Source organism: Balaenoptera musculus, chromosome 17 (genome assembly GCF_009873245.2).
Source record: "Balaenoptera musculus isolate JJ_BM4_2016_0621 chromosome 17, mBalMus1.pri.v3, whole genome shotgun sequence".
In the NCBI taxonomy this organism is placed as follows: domain Eukaryota; kingdom Metazoa; phylum Chordata; class Mammalia; order Artiodactyla; family Balaenopteridae; genus Balaenoptera; species Balaenoptera musculus.
Genome location: NC_045801.1, coordinates 725,966 through 742,900, shown reverse-complemented (window position 1 = coordinate 742,900; position 16,935 = coordinate 725,966). Strand labels below are relative to the sequence as shown.

At 60.9% G+C, this 16,935-nt stretch overlaps 1 protein-coding gene across 15 annotated transcripts in view; it reads right to left on the bottom strand.

Annotated features, from left to right (window-relative positions):
- Positions 1 to 16,935, bottom strand: part of PLEC (plectin) — a 59,418-nt gene that overhangs the window by 29,814 nt on the left and 12,669 nt on the right. For 4 of the 15 annotated variants that reach the window (XM_036829938.1, XM_036829940.1, XM_036829939.1 and 1 more), the window contains exon 1: positions 4,935 to 5,682. The exons of 6 other annotated variants lie outside the window; for them this stretch is intronic. In XM_036829938.1, the coding sequence (XP_036685833.1) occupies positions 4,935 to 5,472 (538 nt within the window). In that variant the 5' untranslated portion in view covers positions 5,473 to 5,682. Of the gene's footprint in view, positions 1 to 32; positions 167 to 4,934; positions 5,683 to 8,698; positions 8,760 to 16,935 lie in introns of those variants that run through there. 5 more of the 15 variants (XM_036829961.1, XM_036829962.1, XM_036829963.1 and 2 more) reach the window with 2 other exon arrangements.

Below are 16,935 nucleotides of genomic sequence, written 5' to 3'. Positions count from 1 at the left end.
CCAGCCGGGCTTTCAAAGGCTGCCCCACCTACCCGGCACAATCTTCATTGGGGACAGCGGCGGGAGCCCACGGGTCCGACAGGGAGTGGGTGCGGGGTGTGGGGAGGGTCACAGGCCCCTCGGAGGCAGCAGTGAGCCCGGCAGTGGCGGTGGTGCCGCTGACAGCAGCAGTGCCTGTGTCCGTGGGGGAGGGGAGGGGTGGGCAGGGGGCCCGGGGGGATATAAATATCCAAGGAGGGCCAGCGAGGCCCGTCATGTGTCCAGACTTAGAACATGACGTGCAGAGCGAGGGCACCTGGGCCCAGAGCCTCGCTGGAGCCCAGGCTGACTGCGCGGCGCCACCCGACGCTCCCCCCAGGCTCCCACGGGCGATTCTAATAATAAGAAGCCTCCTGGAACAGGCCGAGCACTGGCACGTGGGCCTTGGGGGCTCTCGTCCCCCTTGAATGGGGCACAGCCCCGCCCTGCCGGCCTCGTGGGGTAGGGACAGCAGTGGGGGAGCACTGGGAAAGGCCACACAGGCAAGGGCTCCCCCCACCCCCCTGCACAAGTCACAGGACGCAACACCTGGCCCAGAGGGACGGGACGGCCTCCCCAAGGTGACATCTCAGGCCAAATCAGGCTGGGCCACGTGAGCGCCCGCCCCCCAGCTCGGGCCGTGCCTCCCCACCCCAGGACAGTCCCAGTGTCTACGCTGACCCCACCCAGACCCCAGCAGCGGCGGGTCTGCAGAACGCTTGGGGCTGAGGTACCGGCCCACATCACATCCTGGACTGACCCAGGCCTCAGCGCGCTCAGGAAACAGGACGTGGGGGTCACGGTCCTTCCCCTCTCCTCCCAGCAGCCTGGACCCCTCAGGCCCGAGGAGACAGAGCACTGGGGTTTGTACCCCATTTTGTAGCGCTTCCCCTGTGTCCAGCACCATTCTATTCCAATCCTCAGAGAAAGCTACGGAGTAAGCCCGGTGTATTACTGCATTGTACAGATGAGGAAACCGAGGCACAGAAAGGGTGAGGGGCTCACCCTCGGTCACACAAGGCTGTGATGTCAGCCCCGGCGGTCTGCCTGGAGTGCGTGGTCAGCCTGCAGCAAAGCACGGCAAACCACACTTGGCCTCTGGCCGCCGGGGTAGGGGCCCCCTGGTCCACGTGGGGAGGCCAGGGGCAACGAGAAGAGGGCCGGAGGGGTGAAGGGGTGGAGGGCCAGGCCACCCAAGCCTCCTGCCCATCAACCCCGTGCTTCCGAAACTCACTTCTGAAGGAAACTGGCCTGCAGCGGCCAGCTCTGGAGGCCGGGACTGGGACCGAGCTTCTCAGAGGGGTCAACGGCCGGGGGAGGACCAGCTCCCAGAGGCAAGGGTGTCCCTCCCTCGAGGGTGGCAGGCAGCACCCCGCCCCCCCAGGGACCTGGGGCGGGACCTGCAGCTCCCAGAGCCTCCATCCCACACCACACACCCCCGGGCACCTCTGAGAGGGAGCCGTGCTCACCCCCGAGTCCCGAGTCCCAAGTCCCCGAGTCCCAAGTCCCGAGTCCTGCCCCTCCAGGGCCCGAGCCCCAGGCTGGAGGGGAGAGGCCTGCAGCCGCCACCCAGCCCTGCCCTACCTTGGCCCAGCTGAATCAGCTCGTCCATGCTGTACCTGTCCATGGCTGCCACCACGGGCCAGGCCGCTCCAAGAGCCGGCAGACAGGAAAGGAAGGGAAGGCAGGAAGGAGGGAAAGGATGGGAGGCGGAGGGCAGGCTCGCTGGAGCCCTGGCCTCCCCACCCAGCCCTGGGAGCCGTGGCTCCTCCTCACGGCCACCCCTTAGTCAGCAAGCCCAGGAGAGCCGAAGCCCAGCGGATCAACAGGTCGGACCAGCCTGCCTGCAATCCCTGAGCCCTCAGGCGGGGCCGGAGGGGCCACCGGTCTCCCTCCTGTGCCTGCCCGGCCCACCCCGCAGCCTCCCCCTTGCTGCACAGGCCCCACCAGCCTGCACCTCCCCGGCCCCTCCTGGACCCTCCCCGCCATGTCCCCCATGACCAGCTCAGGCGCAGCCACGGCAGCCTCCAGCCCTGACAAGGGTGACATCTCTTCGCCAAGTCCCAGCCTCTGCGCTCCTCCCCGGGCACTGGCCTGCCCAGCCACCGCGGGACCCAGTAAAAGACAAATCTAATCCTGCTGTACCCTGCTTAGAAAACCTGCCAGAGTTCTGCAGATTTCTCCGAAGACAGCCCAGACACAAAGCTGGAGACTCACGGAGGGCTGGCTGGGGCACCACGCGCCGTGAAAAGGAGCATGGCAGCTCTGGGCGCTGACTCTGTGTCCCCTGCGTGGGGGACAAGCCGCGTGGGAAAGCCAGGTGCACAGCGGGGTCAGAAGAAGCAAGACCCCGAAGGCCACCTGCGTCTGCCGTGTAAGATGCTGTTGGAGCACAGGTGCTGAGGGCGTTCAGATGGTACCTGTTCTCTACAGAAGTTTCAATTCACTCTGAATTTTTAGCCACGCCGAGCATTACCACTTGAAACATAAACGAAATTCATATATAAAAATCCATTCCACGAGTTTTCTATCACACAAAGTAACCCCAAATTCCTCGCCCTCCCGCCACCTGGTCTCCCTCTGTCCCTCCTTCCGCCAGGCGGCTCTTGGCCAAGCGTGGTCCTCATCAGCCAGGGCTCAGCTCAGGGCAACTCCACACAGGGGCCCTCCCTGCTAGCTCTTCATCCAGCCCATCCCCAGCCGCTGGGGGCTCCCAGCCCGGGACTCGGCCTGGGTCTGGCTGGTAAGTGGCTGAACAAGCGAGTGGACACCTTCCCACTCGGATGAGCAGACCAGCAGGGCGCGGGTGGGCGGGTGGCCTCAGGGTGGGGACCGTGGCGCGGCAGGCACAGCTGACTGCCCCGCAGCGTCCGTCACTCCCCAGCCGGGGCTGGACGTGCACAGGCAGCCCACCTGACCAAGGCCACTCTGGTGAGCAGGGCGGCTGGCCCCAGGGGCTGTTGACCTGGTCCTTCTGCAAGCTGACTGGAGGGCGAGGCTGTGAGGAAGGAAGGCGGCCGTGTGGCTCATCACTTGATAATTTTTAAAACTCTGGGAAGTGGATGGTTCTAAATGTCATCAGAACCTTCCTAGCCGGAGTGTGGAGCATCAGAACCCCTGCAGACCAGGAGGTAGCCCCGTGCCACACCCAGCACCCAAGGCGCCCTAGGCGTCCTCCTGTACCCAGAGTGGCACTCAGATCCCATGCTAGGCCTGAGGGACCAAGGGGAAGGGGAGCCCACACCCGCCGGCCCTGACTCAGCCTGGAGCTGGAGCTCATTTCCTGTTGGAAACTCTGAGCTGCCACCGGCGACTGCGGCCCGGAAGGGAAGACTGAGTCACCTCCGTCAGGGCTGGGGGGTCCCCCCACCCCCCCACCCCCACTCTGCCCACTGCAGCCACACCCAGCCACCCCTCCTGGCCCACGGCCAACTGCCCGCCCAGCCACCCTGCCCAGCCCAGCCAGGCCACAGACAGGGAAGGAAGGAGCGAAGGGGAGGGAGGGGCTTGCGCTCACCACACCCCCGACCCAAGAAGGGGGAGAAGGCTTGTCCACCAGCCACTGAGCAGGGTAGGGGCAGCAGCGAGGCGAAGGTTGGGGGAGACGGCCCAGGCTGAGAGCCGGCCACCGGGTGCTTGGTCACAGCTGACCAAGTACCCAGCGAAGCACTACTGTCTCTTTGTGGGTGTCACTGTCACCCCATTGACAGGAGCTGGAGAGGCCGTGTGGTGAGCCCGAGGCTGCCCCTCTGCCCACAGCCTCACTGATCCTCCCAGATGGGCTCCCACCCCTAGGCCCGAGTTAGCGGGTCCAACCCAGACCAGGCCAGGGCCGGCGCTTCCGCTCAGCACCTGGGCCTGCGCCTGGGTCCCCAGACCACAGTCATTTACCTGGCAAACTCCTACCCACCCTGCTAGCCTCACCCCAGGCCCCCTGTCCACCCCTCAGAAACCAAGTTCCTCCTCAGGTAGTGAGACACAGAGACGGAAGCAGGTGCGGGCTGCCCCACCTCAACGCCAAGGCCAATGAGCTCCAGAAGCGCATGTGTGAGCCTCAAGCTGCACGGGACCCTCTGCCCACCTGGGTCCTGCAGCACAGGTGCTTAGGGACAGAGGGATGCCACAGAGCAGGGACACAGCAAGGGCATGCTGGCCACCTCTGGGACAAGAGGACCTGTTCCATCCTCTGAGACCTGGCTCCCGCTGGGAAGGATCTGCCTAGACCCCAGGCTGGGCCCTGCACCCGCCATGCCTTGGCCTCAGGCCCAGCGGCAGATGTTCCTACCTAGGGTCTGCTCTTCTCGCCCCAACCCAGGGCTGCCCGCTAGGCCATCACCAACCCCAAGCCGACCAAGCAGCCAGTCACAATATCACATCTGTGCCACACAACCACGGGGGCAGCTGTCACCCCCACTGGACAAACTCAAGGCTCAGAAAGGTCAGGTAGTCACCCACACTGTTGGAGAGAAGCTACACCGCTGTCCCATCCCAGCACCTCCTCTGCATGCCCCCACCTCCTGCAGAGAGGGCCTCAGGGCAGACAAGTCGCCAGGGGGGGGGGGGGGAGCAGGGCCCAGGACAAGGGCAAGCTGGGGAGAGGGCTGAGGGTGCCAGCCAGGGCTGTGTTAACAGCTGGTCCTGCCAGTCCAAGAACCACAAGCCCCACCCCTAGCTCCGGGGTGTGCCTGGGGATGGGCTGGCAGTAACCTACCGGCTCCTCCTTGGCCTACCCACCCCAAGGTCCTCAAGCCAGGAGGAGGAGCCCTGTGGGTCCACTGACCAGAGCCCGCAGGCGGAAACGGCGCCACCTGCTGGCAGGAGCAAAGCTTTTGCACACTCGCGGCCCACCCCAGCCCACCAGGCCCCGGCCCCAGCACCTCCTCCCATCCCCCACCCTGGGGCCAGGACACAGCTACCTGCGGCTGGGGCAGGCTCCGGGCCAGGCCTCGCCAGGGTCCCTGGGGTGGTGGCGGGCACCACAGGGGGCTCAGGTGCCCCCTCCTCAGGCTCCTTCCGGCGGTAGACCCACCGCTCCTCACGGGTAGGGTCCTCGGCTGGCAGCGGCCCCCGCTTGGGCGGGCAGCCCAGGGGACCCTGCACGGCCTGCACGTGGGGGGTGCGGCGGGCAGGCATCACCATGGCGACAGGGCGGCGCACCCGCTGCAAAGAGGCGGGCACGATCTCCGGCGGCAGGTGCAGGTACTGGCGCAGGTGGGCAATGCCCTCGTTGGTGAGGTACCAGTAAAAGTGGCGCCAGGCGAAGGTCTCCCGCACCAGGCCCCGCGCCCGAAGGGAGGCCATGGCGCGCGTGACCTGAAGGTTGGTGACACCGGGCACGTGGGGATGCAGGCTGCGGGGCCGCCGGTCCTTCTTGGCCACCATCACACCCTCGCGGAAGAGCACCTCGTAAATGGTGCGCAGCTGGTCCAGCGGCATGAGCATGCCGGCCACCATGGCTGCCGGAGCCGGTGAGTCGAGGGCGCTGGCGAGTCGAGGGCGGCGGGCGGGGCACAGGGAGGAGGTCCAGGAGACGCCCTCGGCACAACGTGCAACCGGGGCCGAGGGGCAGGCAGGCCGTGGCGCTGAGCTCGAGGGCGCGGGCTCCGGGCTTGTGGCTCGCGGCGCCTGGCTCTCTGGCTCCGTGCGATTCCTGCCGACACTGCGGCCTGCCCACCGCTTGCGCGAGCCTCCCGCCTGCCCGCCCTTCAGGACGCCCAGGCCGGCCCCCTCTGACTCAGCGGCAAGGGCGGCCCCTCCCACCCTCAGCTAACAGGGCCCCTCGCAGAGTGGGGGACACCTCGCAGCAGCGGCCATCCCCAAGGCAGGCCCCCTCCCCTCCCAGGCCCGCGGCTCCACGTCAGAAATTACATCAGTTTCTAAACACTTCCTTCAGGGTTCCTAAGATTAGCGGGAGGGTGGACGGGAGTGGCTGTGGACCCAGAATCTAAAAGGCTGGCAGAAGGGAAGCCGGAGCCGAGAGGGCAGGAGGGTCCTCAGGCCGGGGACCCAACTCAGGGTTGTGGTCTCAGAGCCTCAGGGATTCACAAGGGCCTGAAGAGGAGGGCTGGGCCGTCTGGGCAGGGGGTCCTCTAGGTCTAAGGGAGGAGAGCTGAGGTCTTGTGGGGACTCAAGGGCTGAGGGGAGAGCTGGGGTCTTGGGGGGGCAGAGGTCTGAGGGGAATGGCAGGGGCAGCTGCTGCAGCACATGGACAGGCTGTAGGCACCACTGGCTGCTGTCCATCAAGCGGGCAAAGGGACAGAGCGTCCACCTCCAAGTGTCAGACCCAGAGCGGCCACCCTCTTTAACCCTTGCCATGCCAGGCCAGATCAAGGGTGGGCCAGGAACAGGGAGTCGGCTCAGAGTCCAAGCACTGTCCGCAGGGCACAGGGTAGGGGCTCTGAGTGGCCTCCATCCACCACCGCCCCAGGCCAGCTGTTGGAGGCCAGAAGCTCTCAGCTGCCACAGGGACCCAAAGCCACCCGCGGCCCAGCGCCCCTGCCGCCAGGAGACACCCCACCCTTGGCAGCCTGAGTGCCTCCTTTGAGCCAGCTGGACAGATGAGGGGAGAGTAGCACCAGGCTAGAAGAGGGTCGGGGGCCCCAGTGAAAGGGGGACCAGCAGCAGGGGGGGGAAGGGGCTGTGTGCTCCATGCCAACACCCTGCAGCCTGGCCCGGCCACGCCCAGCAGTCACCCCTAAGCCCTCACAGCTGAGGCTCCAACCACGGATATCGCGCGCCTCCCCATTCCACCCAATACCCCGCTCTCCCACTTGGTGCTGCACCACTCACACCTGGACCTGCGCTTTCTCCCCTCCCCCAAGCGGACACACCTATTCCCAGCACTGCTAACTCGGGAACTGTTTATAAATAGGGCGGAAGGGGGGAGATCCCGAGGTGGGAGGCTCCCGCGGGCAGAAGGCCAACAGGCGGCGCGTGGGGGCGGGTTTATGAGGCCGTTGCCATGGCAGTGTAGAGCCGGCTCCCAACACACACACACACACACACACACACACACACACACACACACACACACACACACACACACACACACACACACACACACACACACACACACACACACACACACACACACACACACACACACACACACACACACACACACACAGTTGTGGCAGAGGAAAGTGCAGGCACAGCCAACTGTTCCCACAGCCCGGCCCGCCAGCTCTGCGGCGCCGCTCTCCCTCCGCCGGCGGGAAGGGGGCCAGCCCCGCGGGACACCGGCCGGGGAGGGCGGGACGCCGGCTCGGGGAGGACGCCCAGCAGGCGCTGGAGTGGGCAACGGCCACGCCCCCTCAGCCTAGCGGCGCCTGCGGACCCTGCCGGGCACCACGGCTGTGGCTTCGGGAACCAACACCAGCTGTGGTTTCAGGCCAGCACTCAGGCCAGTGGCCCGGCCCGGCCCTGTGCCCACGGAAGACCCACTCCTGGCCTGACCCTCAGCCCTCCCCCGGACCTCCTGCGCTCCCCCTGCCCCACCCCGATCTCCCGTGCACTCCCCTTGCCCACCCCACAGCCCCACTCTGACCTCCTCTCCCTCCTAACCACCCCATACGTCCACCGCACATTTCTCTGGTTTGATTCCCCGACCTAACCCCCCAACCCCCAAGCCTCCTACCAAACCGACCCCACAGCATGCCCCCTCCCAAAATGATTCCAAGCCACACACAAAGCCCCCAGACCTAAGGTCTCTCCTCCTTCCACACAGACTTGCACGGGTCTTTGGCCAAGCCCCTCAGCCCCGTCACAACCCACGCCATCCCCACAGGAGAGGGCAGCAGTTTGGGACGCTGAAGAAAGGGGGGGCGGGCGGGGCACGAAGGGGAATCCCCCTCCCTCCCACCAGCCCCGCCCTCGGGGGTTGAGGGGAGGAGCAGGCAGGAGCCTAGAACGAGACGTCCCGGTCTGGCCCGCGGTGCCAGCCTCGGCACGCCTCCCTCTACCCCATCCCCCCACCCCCGCGACCCCCAGGTCCCAGGGCTGAGAGAACACCCCTTTCTGCCCTGCCCCCACGCTGCGGGAACCGCAGCCGCAGTTGCTGATTCAGCACAGGAAGGACCGGGGCGGACAGACAGGGCGGCCCCCTCCACCCCACTCCAGGCCCCTCCGGATCTCCAGGGCAACCAGTCGGGGTCCTTGGGCAGCCCCCAGAACCCCCCCCATTCCGGAACAAAGAACCGCAGTGTGGACTTGACCGGGGCCAGCCCGCCTGGCGCCTCCCCCGCCAGTGATCGATCCCCAAGGCCCTGCCCTGCCCCCTTCGACGCTGGGGGGCAGGCCGACAAGCGGGGCGGGGATTCGGCCGAGTTCGGGAGGAGAGAGAAGTGCGGATCCGAGAGGTGGCGGAGGCCGGCTCCCACCTCCGCCCCGCCCCCGCCGTAGCCCGCCCCGCCCCCCGACACTCGCTGCAGGGTTGCAGGGCTGCAGGGCTGCGGGGCTGCGGCTGGAGTCACCCCCGCCAGCTCCGGGCGGACCTCGCACCAGGTGGAGTCCCGGCAGGACACGGACATGGGGTCTCCTGCGGCTCCGGCTCCCCACTCACAAAGCTGCTCCCAAGGCGGCAGACCCCGACCGCTGCCCTGTGGGGGCTGCACCCAGCCAGAGGTCACTGCCTGATCCACACTCCCCACCCCCCGGCTCGGTCCCCAAGCCCGGCCCGCACCTTTGAGGGAGCTGATCTCATGCTGGATGGCTCTCGAGGGGTCCATGTCTCCGCCAGGGCTGAGGGCGGCGCGCGGGCCGCCACGCAGAGTCCAGCCCCGCACTGCACTGCCCAGGCCAGAGCCGCAGCCTGGGGGAGGAGCCGGGAGGCGCGGGGCGGGGCTTGCCAGCCGGGGCGGAGCCTCAACTAATCAATGCGCAGTGCAAGGTCGGCCCGAGTTTACTCCCGTCTACACCGCCCCCACCCTTCCAGACCCCTGCTCCGGGTCAGGTGACCCCGGTAACTCCAGCCGGACTGCCAGGCCATCAGGCTGGATCCAGGCGTGCTTGGACGGCCCACCCCACCCCCCAGTCCCCGGGCCTCTGCCGCTGACCACCCTCAGAGTGCCGTCCTAGCCGCTTCTGCACGTGGCTTTCCTGGCCCCGAAGTCATGGCCACTCACTCCCTGCAGGAGACACCCACCGGTCTGGACCTCCTGGCGACCTCCCCAGCCAGCACCCTGGGTGAGGAGAGAAGGTAGATCCCACCGGGGCAGAGGCTGGAGGCTCCTTCATCACCACCATTCACTTCCCCCCCCTTCCATGCCCTCCGCCTTCTCCCCTCAGCTGGGGGCCCTCCTCCACCCACACGTGCCTCTGGGTCACCTCACCCGGTCCTGTGACACTCTGACTCCCAAGGTGACACATTCAGCCTCTGCCTCTCCAACTCAGCAAATACCCACAAGGCTTGTCTTGGGAAGTTCCTGTCTTCCCGGCTCCGCGGATGTAGCACCATCTACCACCCAGCAGCTCAGGCCAACACCCTAGGGTCCTCACCCCCACGGGTCAGCCCCACAGGTCCTGGTGGCTCCGCCTTCCAGGCTGTCCACCTGCCACCAACTGTCCGGCCCAGCAGTCTCCTCGCACCACCACCCCTACTGCTGACAGGATCAGCCTCCTGGACACTGTCACTGCCTGCCCCCTGGGGAGAATGACAGCGCTGGCACTGCCGGGGTGGGGTCAGCTCTGCCCCCCTCACGGTGCCGCAGGAAGCCGTAAACAAACGCACAAGCCTTGCCCACACCTCGGGCATGCGCACGCGCGGCAACGTAAACCCCAAGACTGGGCCCTCCCGCCCCACCCTGGTCCTCTGTGCTGGGCTGTGGGGGACAGACACAGCCTTCGTCTCCTGCCAGGCCCGCATCCAGATTCTTCCTCCATCCTCACCCCAAGGCCCCTCCTGGCCCCGTGGGGCCCACACCTTGCCCAGCCAGGCCGCTGCCTTTAGGCGACCACTCTTCCTGCAGGCAGGCCCACCGTGTGTCGGGTCAGGACTGGGGCGAGCGCGTGATGATGGCAGAGCTGGGAAGCCGGCGGTGCCCACAGGTACTGGCTGATGAGCAAAGAAGCGGGTGCGGCCCTATACTGGCTCAAGGCCTGATGTTCTAGGATCCCTCACAACCCCATCCCTGCCCCTCTCAGGACTCAGCCAGTGCGGGGCACAGGCAGGTCTCAGGAAAAAACAGCGGCAGACCTGGGGTAAACAGGAATACGAGAAATTAATAGAGGATTTTGTGATTCCTTACACCTGAATTCCTATTACTTTTTTATTAGCCACGTCCAGATGAACCTAAATCCAAACTGTAACTGAAGAGTACTTCCTAACTAAATCTCAAATGAAACTGATAGATACTTAAACAGAACTAAAAACTATAGGAAAAGTCACCCACACACAAAATTAGTGCTGGTTCTAGTTTTAAAACTGCATATAATTGAGAGTTCCCTGGCGGTCCAGTGATTAGGACTCAGCGCTTTCGCGGGCCAGGGTTCAATCCCTGGTTGGGGAACCAAGATCCCACAAGCCACCCGACACGGCCAATAAAACAAACAAAACTGCGTATAATTGAATTTTATAAGATTATAATTTTAAGCTACTGAAAAGATGAGGGGAGAAAGCAAGTAATGGGGTAACACAAGGATCAGGTGCAATTAGGTGGCTTTTCCTAACTTTTCAGAACCATGGGGACAGAGAAGGAATGTCCCAGGCCCTTAACTGCCCCCTCAAGTCACGCTGCCCACCCGAGAGTGGCCACTGCAGTCACCAGCAGCCACTTGCAAACAAGGGCTCGCAGAGAAGGGGTGGCAGCCAGAAGGCCCCGTGAAGAGGCCTTCGGCCTGCCCCTGCCCAGTCTGCCCCAAACGGCAGCCACATGGTGTGGCCTGGGAAGTGGGCTGTGGCCACGGCCCCTGGATAGAGTCCACGGGACACACTGAGCCCATTCCTTGGTTTCTTCCCAGAGGAAGGGGCAGCTAAAGTGGGGCCGTGGAAAGACAGGCTGCAGCTAGCCAGCAAAGGAGGCGGACGCACATACGAAGGCCCCAGGTCAAGAGAAGAGGAGTCTGGCCAACCCCAGAGAACGTGTGCGTGGAGGGCGCCTGGACACAGAGCTGTAGGCGGGGTTCCCCTGGGCCAGGGAGGCCCCTCGGACTGCGGCGGACAAGGGCCTGGGGGCAAGAGATGGGGGCAGCGTGGCTCTGGTGGGTGAGATGCAACGGCCCTGGCCCTCCCGACAGTCCTCAGCTTTCACGGCCTCACTGCCCAGGAGATCTAGTCCCAGGGTCCTCAAGAAAGCAGGCTGTCTGACCCGGCACGGCTTCCCCACGCCCAGCTGGGGCCCTGGCAGGTCGCCTGCACCAGGGACTCGCATCATGCAAGGCCAAACGCTCTTAAAGCTTTACTGCAAATTCCAGGAGGCAGCTTACACCCCTGTGGTCCCTGCAACCCAAGCTGAGCCCCTACGCCACAGCCAGGCCCCCTCCTTCCCAGCCCCTCTGTCTGGGACAAAGCACCCCGCCTCACAAGCCTCCTGAGACGCTGGCAGGTGTGGCCCAAGGCCACACCACCTGCCGTCCAGACCACCCCACTGCTCCCAAGGCCCTGTCTGCCCTCCAGTCCATGTTCCTCACCAGGGCTCCCCAGCTTCACGCCTGTGCCCAGCCCCGGGCAGCCTGCCCTAGCGGGGCTCACTAGTGACTGGTGGGCAGGTGATCCTGTGCAGGGGTGACATGTGACAGCTGTCGGCCCTGCCGGCAGACACCTTCCACACAGGGTCCCCCATCATCACCCAGTGAGACCCCGCTACGGACTGTGCCTGTTCCCTGCAGTGGGAACAGGGGGCCATCTCACCTGCACCACCGGGCCTCACCCCACAGCCGTCGCCTGGCATTGGCCTTGACCTCTGGGGAAGCTACCAGGCTGGGCAGGAGGAGAACGCTCCTCCACGTGGGCAGCCACTGGGTGATGAAGGCGGGAGCTCAGCTAGACCAGCCACCCCGTGCGGCTCCACCCCGCAGGGCCGGGTCCACAGCACTGCGGTGGGTGCCGCCAGGGCCCCAGGGGTCCTGGTGATGGCCCAGGAGGCATAGAGGGTCCCCGTTTGGGCCCCACCCAGCTCTCTCTCCCTGTAGCCCAGTTCAAAAATTGCACCGTTACCAGGTGTCCGCCAGAGACCTCGGGCAGGGATCCTGGGTCCCACCCCCATGTTCCATCCATCAGGAGGCCCCATCATTCTGCCCCCCCAGATATCTCTCAAACCTGTCCTCTTCCCACTGTCTCCACCGCCACCCTCCTCCCCTTGGAGACAGCCCTGGCCTCCTTGCTGCCTTCCACCTCCAGGCGCTCAGCGGCCACAGCCCCGCTGCCACACCTGCTCCATCTCAGGGCTACAGAGAGGCTCCCGATCCTGTCCTGCCCTGTGTCGTCCTGCTGCACAGACCCCTCTGTGGTTTCCTCCAGCAGGGACAGTGGGGACAGTGCTCTCACACAGGGACGCCTGTCTCAGCACCCCTGCACCCCAGGCCTGGTCAGAGACGTTCATGCAGGGAAACCAAGCAGTGGATGCTTGCAGTTCAAGGATGAGGTACTTCCCAGGAACGCTATTAATAGAGGTTTACTTCATTAATAGATTAAAGGAGAAAACCTGTATATTGATCTCAAAACTGCTGATAACTCATTTGATAAAAACTCACCAATATTTCTGATTTTTACAAAGTGACCCAGTAAACTGGGAAAGGAGGTCCAGGCACCCTCAGTATCTGAGGGGGATTGATTCTAGGACCCCAGCCAACACCAAAATCCTCGGATGCTCAAGTCCCTTATAAAAACTGGAATAGTATTTGCATATAACCTAATACAGTGCAAATGCTACGTAAATAGTTGTAAACACAATGTAGGGACTTCCCTGGTGGTGCAGTGAATCCACCTGCCAATGCAGGGGACATGGGTTCAAGCCCTGGTCCAGGAAGATCCCACATGCCACGGAGCAACTAAGCCCATGCGCCACAACTACTGAGCCTGCATGCCACAACTACTGAAGCCCGTGCACCTAGAGCCCGTGCTCCGCAAAAGAGAAGCCACAGCAATGAGAAACCTGCGCACCACAACGAAGAATAGCACCCGCTCGCCGCAACTAGAGAAAGCCCGCGCAGCAACAAAGACACAACGCAGCCAAAAATAAATAAATAAATTTATTTTTAAAAAAAAAAACAATGTAAATGTAAATAGCTGTCTTTGAGCACCCACAGCAAATTCAAGTTTTGCTTTTTGGAACTTTCTGGAATCCACCCCCCCAACAGTACTTCTTTTTTAAAAAATTATTTATTTATTTACTTGGCTGCACCAGGTCTTAGTCGCAGCATGCGGGATCTAGTTCCCTGACCAGGGATCGAACCCTGGCCCCCTACATTGGGAGCATGGAATCTTAACCACTGGACCACCAGGGAAGTCCCACCTCAGTAGTACTTTTGATCTATTACTTAAATCCCCAGTTGCAGAACCGTGGATGGGGAGGGCTGGCTGTATATCGTTAACATGAGAACAGACGTCCCTCCAAATCTGACCGTGACACCGCCCCAGGGGCCTCCCCCATTGGAAGTACTGGGAGCAGGAGCAGCGGGGCTGAAAGGCTCAGCATGGTGGCCGGGACACCCCCAAAGCCACACCGACAGGCGGCCAGGGCAAGCCTCCAGGCTCGGCCGCGGGCAAGTCTGGCCCAGGGCGTGTGAGGGGGAAGAACCCAGGCTCCGGATGCAGAGCACTGACAAGCGTTGAGTCTGCACCTCCTCAGCACCTGAACCAGTGCCACTGACCACCCACCAGAAGCAACAACGGCGCTCACTAGAGTGGCCGACTTTCAACACCCTGCTAAAGACCTAAGAGATTTCTTACAGGTCAATAATAACGAGTTGGAAAAAGAGGGAGGGAAAAACCTTCATTCACAGTGCAGGATATAAACTACTCTGGAACAAGATAAATAAAAATCACTCAGAACTTAAGTTCAGAAAGCCCCACAAGCACAAAGCAAGAACCAGACCCATGGGGAGACTCACATTCCCAATGCAGAGGTCCGACCTCGCAGGACCACCTTGCCCTGAGCTAGAACTGCGCTTCTGACCCACCCCCGCACCCCACCGCCGGCTCCGCCGGCCCCGCCAGCCCTGCCAGCCCTGCGCCGACTCTTTCTTTTTTTTTAAATTAATTAATTAATTTATTTATTTATTTTTGGCTGCGTTGGGTCTTTGTTGCTGCGCGCGGGCTTTCTCTAGTTGCGGCGAGCGGGGGCTGCTCTTGGTTGCGGTGCGCGGGCTTCTCATTGCGGTGGCTTCTCTTGTTGCGGAGCACGGGCTCTAGGCGCACGGGTTCAGTAGTTGTGGCACGCGGGCTTAGTTGCTCTGTGGCATGTGGGATCTTCGCGGACCAGAGCTCGAACCCGTGTTCCCTGCATTGGCAGGCGGATTCTTAACCACTGCGCCACCAGGGAAGCCCCGCCGCCCCGACTCTTAATAATTGCCTCCTTCAGACACTCACATGATTTTATATCAGATCAGCGAGGTTCTGTTGTCTGTTTGAAACCCTGTCACTGGGTGCTGGGCAGGTGTAGGGAGCGAGCCCTTTCGGGCGCCGCTGTAATACCTAGCAAACACCTTAGGAACTTCTTAAAAATATTCCCCAGACGCAAACATGGGCCATACAGGGAAAAGTCTCCCCCCAGATTGTCCCCTCTCCACCCCACACACAGTGTGGAAATCACTGTCAGGACTGGCTTCCTCTTTATCCCTCCGAAATTTCTTTATGTGGAAAGTCACGTAAATACAAACATGATCCTTGGTTTTCCCCCTTTTAACACCAAAAGTGACACCTCGGGACTTCCCTGGTGGCACAGTGGTTAAGAATCCGCCTGCCATTGCAGGGGACACGGGTTTGAGCCTTGATCCGGGAAGATCCCACATGCTGCGGAGCAACTATGCCCGTGTGCCAGAACTACTGAAACCTGCATACCTAGAGCCCGTGCTCCGCAACAAGAGAAGCCACTGCAATGAGAAGCTCTTGAACAGCAACAAAGAGTAGCCCCAACTAGAGAAAGCCTGATCACAGCAACAAAGACCCATCGCAGCCAAAAATAAATAAATGAATAAATTAATTAATTAATTAATTAAAAAAATAAAAAAAAAGTGACACCTCACCTGCACCATCTGACCCCACACCTGGGAGGTCTCCTGCTGCACCCCTGCATCCGCCCTCCCTCAGGGCGCTGGCTGCCATCCTTGGCTCTCACACACACACTGCGTTCTTAGGCCTGATAGACATTTTCATTGGCCTGGTTTCCACCGGTTCACTAATGCAATCCAGAAATTCTGGGTTTCTGGATTTTTACCAATCTGATAGGTGAAAACATGGCACCCTGGTGTAGCTAGAGCTTAAATTTTGCATACTGCTTGACCCAGAAATTCTATTTCTAACAATAGCCATAGACACACAATGATCCAGCCACAAAGCTCTTCTATGTAGCAGTTTACAACACCAAAAAAAACCCACAAAACGAAACAAAACTAAACCTAATGTTCCATGGGAAGAGATTAAATTGGATATGATTACCATATAAAAGAATATTATATTATAAATTGATGTCATAGAAAGATGTACTTGTTGTAACATTAAGTAAAAAGAAGTTACACGTGCCTAAAATACTTAATATTTGATTATAAAGTTATAAATAAATTAAATTATACTATAAAATACTGTGCACATTTTTTTAAAACAAGCATAGGGACTTCCCTGGTGGTGCAGTGGTTAAGACTCCATGCTCCCAACGCAGGGGGCCCAGGTTCAATCGCTGGTCAGGGAACTAGATCCCACATGCATGCCGCAACTAAGAGTTCACATGCCACAACTAAGGAGCTGGCATGCCGCAACTATGGAGCCGGCGAGCCACAACTAAGGAGCCCTCCTGCTGCAACTAAGGAGCCCTCGAGCTACAACCAAAGAGCTGGCAAGCTGCAACTAAGGAGCCGGTGAGCCACAACTAAGGAGCCCGCCTGCCACAACTAAGGAGCCTGCCTGCCGCAACTAAGACCCAGCACATCCTAAATAAATATTTTTTAAAAAAATAAAAAAAAATAAAACAACAAGCATAAAACAAAAAGATGTGGAGGTTTTACAAAACACCAATCAACCACCGCAGGGCAGCTTGAGGGGAAAGCACTGAACGGTGGCCCCTGGAAGATATGTTCACATCTAAATCCCTGGGACCCGTGACTGTGAACTTATTGGGAAATAGGGTCTTTGCAGATGTGATTAAGTTAAGGATGTCACGATGAGATCACCCTGGATTATCTGGGTGGGACCTAAATCTAATGACAAGTGTCCTTATAAGAGACAGAAGAGAGATAAACAGAGGAGAAGCCATGTGAAGATGGGGCAGAGACTGGAATGGTGCAGCCACAAACCGAGGAACACCAACAGCCACCAAAAGCTGGAAGGGGCAGGAAGGGTCTTCTCTAGAGCCTTCACAGAAACTACGGCCATGCCAACACCTTGATTTTGGCCTTCTGGCCTCCAGAAGTATGAGAGAATAAACTTCTGTTGTTTTAGACCACCTGTTTGTGGTCATTTGTTACGGCAGACACAGGAAACTAATGAAGATATTTTTACCAGGAGTGACAAATATTTAAAAGCATGGCACTGGTTTTGGAATTGGGTAATGGACAGAGGCTGGAGAATTTTGAGGAGCATGATAGAAAAAGCCTAGGTTGCCTTGAACAGGCTGTTGGAAGAAATATGGATGTTAAAGATGCTGCTGGTGATGACTTAGAAGGAAATGAGGCACATATTGCCAGAAGCTGGAGGAAAGGTGATCCCGATTAAACAGTGCAAAAAATGTGGCTGAACTGTGTTCCACTGTTGGGTGGAAAGCAGAACTT